General features: G+C 41.8%; 1 protein-coding gene across 2 annotated transcripts in view; it reads left to right on the top strand.

Annotated features, from left to right (window-relative positions):
- Nucleotides 1-14,036, top strand: part of LOC111871092 (Down syndrome cell adhesion molecule-like protein Dscam2) — a 244,320-nt gene that overhangs the window by 108,513 nt on the left and 121,771 nt on the right. For both annotated transcript variants that reach the window (XM_023863883.2, XM_033754105.1), the window contains exons 5-7: nt 2,471-2,591; nt 6,967-7,219; nt 10,394-10,565. In XM_023863883.2, the coding sequence (XP_023719651.1) occupies nt 2,471-2,591; nt 6,967-7,219; nt 10,394-10,565 (546 nt within the window). The remainder of the gene's footprint in view (nt 1-2,470; nt 2,592-6,966; nt 7,220-10,393; nt 10,566-14,036) is intronic.

The following is a 14,036-nucleotide window of genomic DNA, read 5'->3' as shown; positions in this document are numbered from 1 at the left end:
GCGGCGGCACGGGTTCGATCTCGGGTCTGGTCAAGTGGGATTTGTGGTGGACAAAGTGGCGCTGGGGCAGGTTTTCTCCGAGTACTTCGGTTTCCCCTGCCAATCTTCATTCCACCAATTGGTCCACAATCACCCTCATCTATCATCTGGGGCTGGTAAAATAGGCCAGAAGTGGCCGCAGTGCAAGGGACTTAGTCCCACCCCACTGGCATTAAAAAAAAGTCCATATCTGCAGTTTTCTGCTTATTGGTGTCTGTTGTTTAGAATATGCATTGCAAAGCTGTTCCCGACACTCATTGCGTGGTTTTTATATCTTGCTTTTAATGACCTTCCTGTATTCCCTATATAGCATCTCTATCAGTCCGTGTATGTAAGGTTTTATATACCTGTATTTCCATATTTGTTTGTGTTTGGTGTTGTGTTGAGTGTGCTTCTAAGGGTGTTTGTTATTTTAAAGACAATTTCGATATATATTTGTATAAAAATGAATTTACAAATCTAAGATCAGATTACAGAGGAAATAAATAACCTCTTCGACATAGCTGTAAAGTACGGCGTCACGCATGCGCCTTTCAGTACATCCAACATTATAGCAATCCACTCTCCGCACCACAGTCCCGTACATAATGCTGACACAAGCAACTAACAGGACAACGAAGTATGAGATTCACTACTCATATATATTTGCGCTTTAAAGCCCAGTGGTTACTGTAAATACCACGTGATTTAACGTACAGAAACCTAGCATTCTGCCCACACAACTTATTTGCGTGTTCCATGTGGTTACCACAATAAACAGCGATTGTTTCTCTAAACGGCATTAACCGGCTGGGTTTTGTAGCGGAGACGTAATGTGTTTCCTGTGAAGTACGGAGTGAAATTTTGTATATTACTTAGAAGAAATGTAGGCTCTAAAGGGTTAATTATGGTAGAGGCATTGCGACGAGCTGATCACCCGCCCAAGGAGTCCTACCGAATGTGTAAGATCTAGAAAAACCGAAGTGAACGGAGAAGTTCATGGAGGTAGGTCTAGGCCCACTGGGGCTGTAGTGCCAAGGGAAAAAAGGGTTAATTATATAATGCATATTTTACAATATCATGTCGAGACTACCAAAATATCTCCGTCATGTTATACTTTAAGATGCTTTTTCTAATAAACAACACCATAAGGAGCCCAGCATCTTGTATGGAATAGACTATATGACCGGCAGTATGCTGTATATCAGGATGACCTAACGAATTAAAACTCCACTGTAAATAATTCTAAGATTTTTTTTATGTTGTAACTGTGAATCATGTTTTGAGATCTACAGCAAGTTTAAAGCTAACTTCCATTCATTGCAATGCCTCTACGGATGGTCCCAGATGCAGTGTACTGTGTAAGGCTCTGCATCTGATTTGGTCTATTCTATTAAATATCTTACACTGGATGGCTTATTATTCCAGTAATAAGTGTGACGTTGAGGATGTCACATACTAAAATATGTACATGAAGTTGTCGACTGAATACTTTGTTGGTGGATGAATTTGAAGGTCATCATCATTATCATCATCATCAGTAATCTGTCAGACGACAGGTCCACAGTCTATTCCAAAACAATTCCTCCACTTATTGCGATCTAGAGCTTTCTCCTTCAAATGACAGTATCCTCTTCTGTCCCCAAGGTCATACAGCATCTTCTTACGTCTTCTTCCTCGTCTTCTTGTCACTTCTATCCGCCCCTCTATCTTTCCTTCAATAACTTCTTTTAGAAGGCAGTTTCTGCGTAAAACATGACCAATCCAATTAGCCTTCCGTTTTCTTATTTCGTGTAGGATATTCCTCTGCTCACTGACTCTAATTAACACTTCTTCATTTCTCACATAATCGGTCCAACTGATCTTCTCCATCCTTCTCCAACACCACATTTCGAAACTTTCCAGATGTTTCTGAGCTACTGCCCTAAGTGTCCGTGTTTCAGCCCCATACAGAGCTATGCTCCAAATGTAGCATTTCACTAGTTTCTTCCTCAATGAATTTGAAGGTATCGAAAAAAAAATAGCAAATACGTGAGTGAGTGAACGACTGGAACGTGTCCCAGCGAACATTTCTCCTCCAAAATCTGACTGCAATTTAAGAGGATCTTAATATTGGTTATCTCTTTTCGAATATCTAAAGAGCTGTCCTAAGATTATTGCAGACTAGGGCAAAGTTGCAAAATCAATAATAGGTAAAAGAAATGCAATGTAGATTGGATTGAACTGGGCCAGCATCAAAGACAGCAGTTTCATTGCTGAGAAACAGAGCTTTGTGAGATTTGCAGAGAAATTAAACATGACATTCTCCTTGTATGGAACGCTTTATTGTTTGGTAGACAGAGACCTAGAAACTTCTCAGAGGAGCTGCTTCATTCATCCTCTTCCAAGTAAGTTCGGTCTGCTGTATTTAGGATGTGCTGACACTCCTGTAATCTCTGCTGTTTCTGTGCAGAGCCAAAAGGACCAGTTGCGCCGCAATTGAAGACCAAGAATCCACCTGTCGTAAGTGGTCGACGTGGAGAGGACATTGTGCTACCATGCGTTGCCCAAGGTTACCCACCCCCAAAATTTTGGTAAGTTATCGCTTTCTAATATTCCTTTCCACTGGAAATTATATTCTAATGCATTTCCTTGGTGGAATAAAAATATCAAAAATATCATTCTTGAGGTAGCCAAACAAAATAAGATTGAGGAGTACAGATTGGGTGAGCTCGGAGAAAAAGCAGTTGACGTACACGTCGGCCGATCCAGCCATCAGGGGGCTGTTTCTTCAGGAATATCGTGACATCATTGCGGAAATGGGGAGTCGGGCCAACTCGTTGGAACACATTTGGACACTTTAAACGAAAGAATAAGAAATATTGTTGGTAGATTTCTTTGTCATTTTATTAAAAAAACGGATTACCTAGGCGATTTGTACGTACAAGCAACAAACGGCCGCAAACTGGTCTTGGTTTGGATACCTGTCGCCTGATTTTAAAATTATCTGTGTTAGTTTTTCATAATAAACGTTTGAAATCCCAGAGGTCTGAGGTTATCATGGCTGTGAGTCGTTACATATTGTCATATGTTTAAGTGACTATAGTTGGGGTTTGAATTTGTAATTGGATTTATTAGACAACTAGCTGTACCCGGCCACGCGTTGCTGTTGCAGATCGAGTGAATTCAAAAGCTCTGTTGATAAGTAACCGCCTCATCTGCTTCCACAACAGTGTCGACGGACTTGTATGTGACTGCCTCGCAGTGAATGTTAGACTGAATGATATTGTTCAGTTCGTAGACGTCTTTGTTCTTGGCCGCAAGAATAGCTCGTTCACTCAGCCAATCGTGATTCTTATAATTGGTTTGAATATTGGGAAATACTTTTTCAACCAATTCTTCTTTTGACGTCACTAAATTGCAGAAGTTATGCGACAACGAAATTCGTNGGCTATGTCATTTTGGGATCGAATTGCTGCCAGAATCAATCTAATTAGGAACGTTTTACCAGTTCCTCCTGGCGCATCTAAGAAGAAGAATTCTGCAACCCCGTTATTGACAGTTTGCATTATTTGATCGAAAATGCCTTTTTGCTCAAGCGTTAGCTCAGGAATATTTGATTACACATACGACAAAAGATCACCCGTGTTGTAATTTTGTTCACAACGCAATTCACATTGAACAAAGCAGCAGCAGATCGATTCGGTGATGGCATTCCCAATTGATTGAGAACTTTGTTCGCGATTTCAAAGCACAAATCTTCAATCATTATCAACGCTTCGTTGCAGTTTTCTGCTGTGAAATCCATGTTCATATTGGAATTTTCCTTGCGTATTCGACGGAAAATATCTTCAGCCATGTGCGATTTATATTTCTTCCATAACTCTGTTGGAGATGAAGGAGAGCAGGAGGTCAATATGATTGCAAACAAGGCACGAATTTGATGTGGATGTGACGTGTTGCATGCGTCAGTAATGCATGTAGCGTGTTTGGGTATGTCACGCTACAAATAACTTTACGCCGTATTAATTATAGCGAATCTTTATTGTAATTCACTTGGACACTTCACGATTATCGCCACTTGCAGTATTAGAGTTACTGGTTACACAATCTCTCGGCCAATACTTCTGTATCTCTTGGCGTCTAGGTTCCAACTTTCTTCAGCGGCAGCTATTCCAAGACTGACTGGGCGAATGAATTCAACCCCCTTTTATACCCTCGGCCGCTGCTATGCAAATGAGCCCCTGTCATAACCGCGGAAACGCTGCTTTGTTGATTCCTCGATTCCTACGCAACGACCCATTGTTATTGCGTTGTCTCTGTGGGAACGCTCCGTGTATTCGTCGTAACCGTGGAGATTAGATACAGTATCGCTATTGTTACTTCCTATGCAACGGTCTGTTCTAGCGTTTCCATAGAAGTGACTCTTCTGAATTCCAAATTCCAATTCTGTTTTACAAAAGAAGCATGTTTTTACCTGTCACAAGTGTGATATCTATATAATAGGTATATAAAAACACGCGCGCATTCGAATGCAACGTTGTATCAAAATTTCGAAGCAATCGGTGAAGAACTTTCTGAGATTTAATATCGGTAACAAACGAACAGTTACATTTTTACTTATATAGATTGCAACTCGTAACTACAAGTAAGAGTAATGCTTTCACTGTTCTGCACACTTCACAAACCATTATAGGACACACTAGGTCATCTCAGTGTGTTACAAGTCTTCACTATCCATTGCTTGGCAGCGGCTTCCAACGGCAGACATTTCTCTTCCTCAACTACCAGGTTCTCACAGAAACAGCTCACAACGACTGAACCCCAGCGGTTATCTCACTAACTCATCAAGCAACTCACTCAACTCCACTCCACTGACTGACTGACTCCTCACTAATTTGTCCTGCTTATAATATCTCGGCACAAACTGCGCCGAAAACACCGTTGCTCTGTTGCTGTGCAATTTTTGATATCGTGTCTGTTGGGATGCCCACGTGATCGCTATTCAGCCATCGCCTAGCAACGGCCGTCGTTTGCAAAGGCATTGCTTAGGAACGGTCGTTGTATAGTTTGGCTGTCGTTGCCTAGCAACGGACCTACATGCCAAAATCTTGTCACGTGTATTAGTGACTAATAACGCGGGTTTGGTATTGGATAAACGGGTTTATTTACTCCATAACCACACCGCCACCGCCACCGCCACCGCCACCGCCATTGCTATCGCTGTGTCTGCACTTTATAATTCACTGTTACACAAACACACTAGCCCTCTCCTGGTAACGCAGTTAACACACAGGAATTATAACAGTCTCAATGAAGTACACACCATGCATATTACAGAGAAAGTCTTCTCTTCACAGCCTCACTCTTTTAACTGCACTGCACTCCCGTGCAGAATTGAATACTCAAGTCTTCCATGACGGCTTTGTGTCCTTGACTCGTGGCTTCTCTGCAGCGATTGCTGGCAAAGTCAAGGTCAAAGTTACTTTACAACGGCCAGTTTACTGCCAATCAGTTTTTCTTAGCATCAGGCCCCTTGAGACCAACGACCAGAGATTTTTTATTCAACTGAAATCTTGCGGTAATAGCCCTTATGTAACATCCTCTCTGACGAGTGGATGGGTTTGTCTCTTGTGAATACACTTGACCTTTCGTCAAGTGTACATTTCGCACATAAAACATGTCATTGACTAGAGGGTCAGTTTAATGTTAACGCTTAAACGCTCACTTCTGAGTAAGAGGTAGATTCTAGTAGATGTTCTGAAAGCCTTGGTTTCGATCACTTCTACGTGCAGTCTCCATGTAATCTTCTTATCGAAGATTACAACTAGATATTTTACATGATTGACAAAAGGGATCTTCTTTCCATTTTTTGTTGTTCCCCTATAGACATTCGGCACGAACAACTCATAGAAAATACCCATTATTGTAGACGTGTTTAAAGTTCTGTTGCACAGCACTGGGCATGGCGCGGACCACATTGAAAACACAAGCCATGCGATTGCTATCTCGCCAATCCATTGGCGCTCTCACTCCTGCCTAGCAAGGAGCTATAACGTTAGTCCTGTTGTTGCTTGTGCGTATCGCGAGGTTTTTATCGAGCCGTTTCCTGGTAGTGCGTTTATATGTCACAGTATGTTACATTCTTGTACGATGTGACGTGGTATATTCGTAGTTTCTTAGGAAACTTAGTGTTTCCCATTTCTACTCTGAAGATAGAGGCAGCAGATTACTTCAATATAGTATCTACCATACTGTTGTAGATCGCGGTGAAAGTGCCGGTCTAGGTCTACCCCTTACTCATTCATTCATTCACCAAACTAAACCATATCACATCCCAGAAGACCATAAGTTTAATATTTGAAATTACTCAGGTCGTTTGAAGAGACAGGATAGCGCATTCGGTATAGCGACTGGTTACGGACTGGAGGACATAGAGATCGGAGTTCGAGTCCTGGTGGAGTCAGGAATTTTCTGCTCGCCATGTCGTCCAGACTGACTCTTGGGCCACTGAGACTCCTATCAAATGTGTATTGGGAGCTTTTTCCTCGGGGATAAAGCTGCAGGGGCGTGAAGCTGACCACTCACCTCCAACTAGTGCCAAGGTCAAGAAAATGTGGATCTTTACATCCATCCCCTCCCCCCTTCGCCTTCATGGCGTAGTGCTTGATTAGTTAAGCGAAGGGACAACTTTACCTTTACTCAGATCGTTTGTAATCGCCACGTTTAAAAGGGATCTTGAAGAATAAGAAGAGGAGAGGTTATGATTTATTTTCAGTGTACTAGATCTGCTTGGAAGGGATCCGTTACAGAAGTTTATTAGAGTTTACAGGCAGCTGGTTACCAGTGATCCTGACTGGTGCCTTTGGTGGCTGTGCTTATTTTCTTCAGCCCCTTGATGAACCACTCCTTCCAAAATCTGACGTATTGGCCACACGTGAATATTTTCTAGTACCACAATACACACAGGTGGTTTCGCAAAGACTCTGATGGCCTTTTGGAGCCTCTACGAGCAAGCCTCGGCGGCTCCTTGTCACTTCGCAGCGTGCAGCCGACAGATGCAGGAGTCTACATGTGTGTGGCCAACAGCAGTGTAGGCTCAGTGAGTCAGGAAGTCCGAGTTCGCGTTCTTCCGGAAGTCGGTGCTCACATCGTCCCGGCGAGTATGCAGGTGGACGCCGGGGCACGAGCCGAGTTCTCCTGCGTCACAGCAGCAGGGCACGTAAGTACTCATTTCGTGCCTCCCGGCCTGTCTCAGGAAACTGGCAGTTACTCAAGAAATTCCATGCCTTTCATCAAGCCAGAAGCTAATTAATTGTATTTGGCATAAGGAAAAATTGCCTGATCAGTGGAAGGAGTCTATTATTGTACCAGTTCACAAGAAGGAGGATAAAACTGACTGTAGTAATTATCGGGGGATATCACTGCTATCAACTTCATACAAAATTTTATCCAATATTCATCTCTCAAGGTTAAGTCCATATATAGATGAAATTATTGGGGATCATCAGTGTGCGTTTCGACGTAACAGATCAACTACAGATCAGATCTTTTGCATTCGTCAGATATTGGAGAAAAAATGATAGTACAATGAAACAGTTCACGAGCTATTTGTAGACTTCAAGAAAGCCTATGATTCAGTTAGGAGGGAAGTATTGTACAATATTCTGATAGAGTTTGGGGTACCCATGAAACTAGTTAGGCTGATTAAAATGTGTTTAAACGAAATGTATAGTAAAGTCCGTGTAGGTAAACATTTGTCTGATAAATTTCCTATCCAGAATGGTCTAAACAAGGACATGTTTTTCGCCACCAGGTGGGACTGATATTAAATGAGACACATCGGCTGTTGGTCTATGCCGATGAAGTGAATCTACTGGGTGATAATGTAGATACCATAAAGAAAAGCACATAAACTTTAATTGACGCAAATAAGGAGGTTGGTCTGGAAGTAAACACAGAGAAAACTACGAGTAAATATGTGTTGCTGTCTCGTCACCAAAAGGCAGGGCAAAATCATGACACAAAGATAGGTAACAGATGATTTGAAAATGTGGCACTGCTCAGATATTTGGAAATGACTATAACAAATCAACACCTGATCCAAGAGGGAATTAAGAGGTGATTCAACTTGGGTAATGCTTGCTACCATTCCGTCCAGAACTTTTTGTCTCCTCGTCTGCTGTCCAAAAACATAAAAATTAGAATATATAAAACTATAATTTACCGTGGTTTTCTATGCGTGTGAAACCTGGTCTGTGACTTTAAGGAAGGAAGATAGACTGAGGGTTTTTGAGAACAGGGTGCTGAGGAGAATATTTGGCCCAAGAGAGATGAAGTGACAGGGGGTTGGAGAAAACTGCTTAATGAGGAGCTTTATAACTTGTACTTTTCTCCAAGTATAATTAGAATAATAAAGTCAAGGATAATGAGATGGGCAGAGCATGTAGCACGAATGGGGAGACGAAGAATGCATATAAAATGTTGGTGGGAAAGCCGGAAGGTAGGAGACCACTGGGAAAACCAAGACGTAGGTGAGTGGACGATATGAAAATTGATCTGAGAGAGATAGGATGGGATGGTATAGATTAGAGTGATCTGGCTCAGGATAGGGACCAGTGGAGGGCTCTTGTCAACACGGTAATGAACTTTAGGGTTCCATATAATGCTGAAAAGTTCTTGAGTAGCTTCTTCAGATGTGTCGCACTATTATCCTTTATAACGAACGTCGTGACGTCCATTGTAGAAATAAACAAGAGAGGCGAATGCTACGCTTTCTTCTGGCTCCATTGCAGACAAAAGAACTACCCACCGCATTCTACAACTGTGTTGTGTCCTCAGCAACGCTCGTTACAACGGACGCATTTTGTGCGCTCGTTTTGCCCCAGCCTAAGACATGAACCGTCTTCGCCCGCTCGAACTCTGGGATCGTGGTTTCGAATTCCACTTGAGGCATGGATGTCTGTATGCGTTTCTTCTGTTTTTGTGTTCTTCTGATTGCAAGTAGCGGCCTTTTGACGGGCTGATCACCCTTCCAAGGAGTCCTACCGGCTGTGTGTAGGGTTAAGAATCTGAAAATGCGGCCAAGGTCTAGCGGGTTATGGAGCCATAGAAAAAAGAAGAAAATATATAATATCCTTTAAAGTGTATAATTATGAAGATCCTCACTGCTTAATTTACTCCAGTTTTCTGTCACTTTCTCTCCTCGATCCAAATGTTCTCTTCAGCACCCTGTTCTCAAATTCTCGCAATGTGTGTTCTTCGTTTTATTGTGAGAGACTAAATTCACATCCGTACAAAACAACATGTGTAATTGCAGTTTTGTGTGACTTGGCGTCTTCAGATGGCCGACAACAAGCATTATCGAAATTGAATCCGACGTTAATACCCTACATTCTTGCATGGGATTCTGATTTATTATTTTGTACATAAATATTTTAAGTTCATAATGTCACGTGCAAGGGGTACGTCTGACAAAAGTAACGGGTTCTAGTTCGGATGATTAGATTTGCCAGCACTTCGGTTACAACCTCCCTTAATTACAATCAGTACAGCGCTATCGTTGATTTACACGCTTTCTAGTTGCACTGTTGCACACGCACTAGGATTCTCCATCTTCACTAGTCGTCTGAATACAGGAACTAACATTTCAAATCGATATGAAGTCTTCTTCGACCAAATTCTCTAATTCTCTCTCTCAAATTCGCTGTACGACCGGAATCTCCTGTAACTGCTGTGTGTCGCTGTATTCCCATTCTATTGCTGCTCTACTTCTTACAAACTGGATTCCTAATAGTGGAGACTCGGCACGGACACACATATCACGTGATCACTACGCGGTGTGACGTCGTTGCGCATGCACAAGCTGCTCTGACACAAAGAAAACACTGCTGCTGTATTGTTGGCTCATGTGTGTTACGGGCGGTGGCTAGCAATGGATTTACATGTATTTTCAAATGATATATTAGCTACCTTTTTGTAAAAGTTTCATCTAGCATTTTGCCAAAGACACATCAACGCATACCTTTACTGCAGTATTGCATTTAATACTGCGTGTAAAGTATGTATGTACCTCGTTATTTCATGGTCCCAGCTTGAAATTCGGAGTTGTCGCTTTCATACCACCAGACGAAATTACTCATTGCATTAGAATTTAGACTTGCGTTTGAACGCTGATTTTGTCACAGCAAATATTGCTGTTTTACACAGTTCATGTTTTATCGAAGTTTTAATATGCCTAAATGTTATCAAATTTGACAAGAGCTTAGGATTTAAAAGGCTAGTCATGATATTTTCTGCGTATAAAATATCTAGGAACAATCCATTAAACGTAATTATTACAGTTCTGATTATTTAACAGTGTATAGAAATATAAACATTTTTTCCCCTCCCCCAGATAATTTGGCTGAAAGATGGACAACGGGTGATCAGAGCAGAGGAGGGCTCGCAACATGGCGGAGCGCGACTGACTATCCCATCCGTTCAGCGTGAGGACCAAGGAATGTATCAGTGCATAGCGTCCAGTGACGGGGAGAGCGTCCAGGCAACGGCGGAATTGCGTCTCGGTGGTATGTACCAAATAATGAGGCAGTATAATTAGTAGGTACAGAATGAATTACCTAGATTCTATTCGCGACTGAGAATTTTTCCCCCTCTATCATGGTCAGGGGTCCAATCAGCCTTCAGTCAATAAGTAAAGTGAGTCGTAATGCTTTTGCTGATGGAGGGTCTTGCCTCGATGTTCATGGCTGCTGACTGATGAGGGTGGTGGTTGCCGGACGGTTGGATGTCTGTGGAAGTTTCTTAAAATAACATAACAGTGAAGTCTCCAGAATCCACTGGCTCCTCCTTTCGCGAAAGATTTCTCTGTAGCATGCGATTCTGTTTGATAGCATTTCACCCAGAAGAGAACTTCTTTCAAAATTTGAGCCTGTCCCTCAAACCCTGCCGCTGCTTTATCACAGGCCTGCTTTCGGCCTATCTCCGCTTTCGAAATGCATTCTTCACTGTTTGTGTTGTCCTGTGTGCATGTAGTGGCCTTGCGACGGGCTGATCCCCTGTTCAAGGAGTCATTCAGTCTGTATAAAATAGGTTACAAAACTGAAGAAGAGGCGAGGGACCAACAAAAGGCTGTAGAGCCACTGTTGAATGAATGAATAAATTTAAAGAGAGACCCCTATGACTGGGCGCTTTCGCTATTACCAATAAATATATTCTTAACAGAAAACAGTTCTCATTAAATTAATGCATTATAAGCTTGTGGCAGGCCAGTTATATCCGTCCAACTGCTGTAATACTCGTATTTGCTGTATCAACTATGTACATATTCGTTTCAGTAGTCTACCGAAATTCATTGGAATCAATTAACCCTTTTCAACATAACGGACTGTTTAACTGATTTACGGATGGGGAGAGGAAATGGAATGAAATAAATATTCGTGCAAATAAATGACAGTAATCAGTTGAGACAGCCTCTCTGATTCTGCCTCCTGGCTTCGCAATCACGAAGTGAATTAGTTATCAGACACCAACAGAACAAATTGGCCCAGTGGTAATGTGTTTGGTTTGTATTGTGTAAATAAGAGATTTGAGTATCTTCTGACACGGGCTGTGGTGACACTCGGTCGTGAGTCTAACTGCATATACGCGGTTCCTAATTATCCTTTCACTTCATTCGACATGAAACAAATTCTGCATTTAATGCCATGTCGGTAAGTTCCATAGAAAACAAACGGGTAGAGAAACATAGAAGTAGCTACAAACTCCGTGGAGCAGAGCCATATTGGAGAAGTTTATAATCTGTGGACTATAAGAGAAGTCATAACTTTTTTTATAAACCCGAATATTCATAAACATTTTCATAAAAATACGCTACTGGGTCCCATTCTAAGCCACACGAACCCAGTCTAAACCTTCAGAGCGCGAAAGAGAGGTGAAAGTATAGTAAAAGATTAAGTGAAAGTGAGAAATCATGGAAAAGAGAAAGAGGGAGAAAAACGTAGCTTTCTACAAGGTTCCCACTCGTCTTCCTGCTAAGAAGAGGGTGAAAGTAAAGACGTTAGAATGGTTAGAAGTAGTAGCTTCAGAGAGGGGCAGGGGAAATTTCATTTTCCGAATTAATGTCGAGCTGTATAATTTGGAAATCAAATTTTAATGGCTTTTACAGCACTGGGACTTATGAACTTAAGTTGGGAGGGCTGCTCGAGAGGCACGCAGTAGCAACTTGGAACTTGTGAACTATCTCAGCATTTGCTTGAAGACAGAAGAACCAAGGAAACCCGTGTCGAGACGGTTGGTCTCAGGACCCCCTGGCAGCATAGGAACATCTAGCAGCGAGTTCGGCAAACGAAATCCTTCAATCTGTTTTTTAACCCTTTCAGTTCAATTCTTACCTCACGGTGAACACACTAGGTCGCCGATTGAAAGAATAGTGGGCTAATACTATTAAGCGAAATTGTCGATTTTTTATTCTGAGAATCATAAATAGCTGATAAAAATACTGTGACGTATATACCCATTGATAGGCAACGACTCGACAAACACATTCCCGCGGAAGCAAACGCACACGATAATAGGACTTCTGTTTCTAGGCAACGGATCAGTAAGCACATACCCATAACAGTAGAGGTAGCGTTTTCTGCGTGGTCCCTGCGAAGTGGTTATAAAGAAGTGTTCGGCAGTATAGAACAGTACTCGAGAAGTGAAGAGTCGGGTTTCGGGACGTCAGCCTGCCGGGATATGAACTTGGGAGCAGAGGAATTGAATTGAGTTGGCAGTTGCAGAATAATGGTAAGAAAGGAGTTAGGTTGTATAAGAAAGACGTCGTATGTGATATGAAGTCACAGTGAGACTTATAAATCCGTTGCCAGGATACGACTAGTGAAGACTAAGAACCCTAGTGCGTGCGTAACTGTGAACTGTTAAGTCTGTAGAATAGCGATAGCGCTGTATTGTCTGTAGTCCCGAGTTGTGAATATACGTGTATAAAGTACACTGAATCCAGTCATCAATCCAAAACTCGTCTTATAAATGACCCCTACATGTGATAAGACTCTCTTGGGAAAGTCAGAGCGGTTGGCATGGCTGAGCTTTTTAGGATTAGTATTGTGTCACGTGCAGGGGGTACGCATGACGAAATGACGGGTCCTAGTTCGGATGATTGGATTTATTAGCAGCTTGGTTACACACTCTCTATTGCACGCACACACTAGTCCTCTCCCGGTAACGTATCTCAACACAGAAATTAACGTCTGTGTATAACACAGTCCATCAATAATGCAACAGATTGTTCCTTTCTCTTCCACTTACACTTTAACACACGTTTCGACCTTAGATGGCCATCTTCAGGTGTCTTGATGTATTAAAACTGCTATACTGCAGTAATATGCGCTGAAATCACACGCTGTAGTGCACTTAATAAAATAAAATAACAAATTAAAATTTCTAATAAAATTTTCATTACTTTGGTTAAATTCCATTCCACCTCAAAAGGAGTGCCGTCCATTTGTTTAGAACTATGTGTTTTGTTTCAGCAGCTTGTTCTTTATGTCCTTAACCCTTTGTTCTATTACGTCAGCAATCTCTAATATGACGTATGCCCCTTGTTTGTGCGTTGCTCCCTCTAGCAGCGTGTGGTGTTGTCTGACCTAATGCACTAGTGCTGTGGAAGAGAAAGGAACAATTTGTTGCATTATTGATGGACTGTGTTATAGCTAGACGTTTTAATATGGCTTGCAACAGGTTCCTTAAATACAGAATTACGGAAATTAGCGCTTTAAATCACCCCAAATATTGCACATAGGTCTTCAAATCACACTTTAAATTTTCACAGGTCTTCTACGAATTTGTCGTTGCTGTCACTTTTAGTGTTAATTAAATACACTCTAACACTCTCAGAAACTCACCTCTGTTATTCAAGTCAGAGTCAAAGTCACATTGCGACTGACGGTCAGTCAGTCAGTCAGTAATTCTTGATGTCGAGCCCCATCTGGGGCTTATGACCAGATATTTATTGCTGTTTGACAGTTACAGTCTTGTTT

Source organism: Cryptotermes secundus, unplaced genomic scaffold, assembly GCF_002891405.2.
Source record: "Cryptotermes secundus unplaced genomic scaffold, Csec_1.0 scaffold188, whole genome shotgun sequence".
In the NCBI taxonomy this organism is placed as follows: domain Eukaryota; kingdom Metazoa; phylum Arthropoda; class Insecta; order Blattodea; family Kalotermitidae; genus Cryptotermes; species Cryptotermes secundus.
The sequence above is the reverse complement of the archived record's forward strand: the minus strand, read 5'-3'. Positions and strand labels throughout refer to the sequence as shown.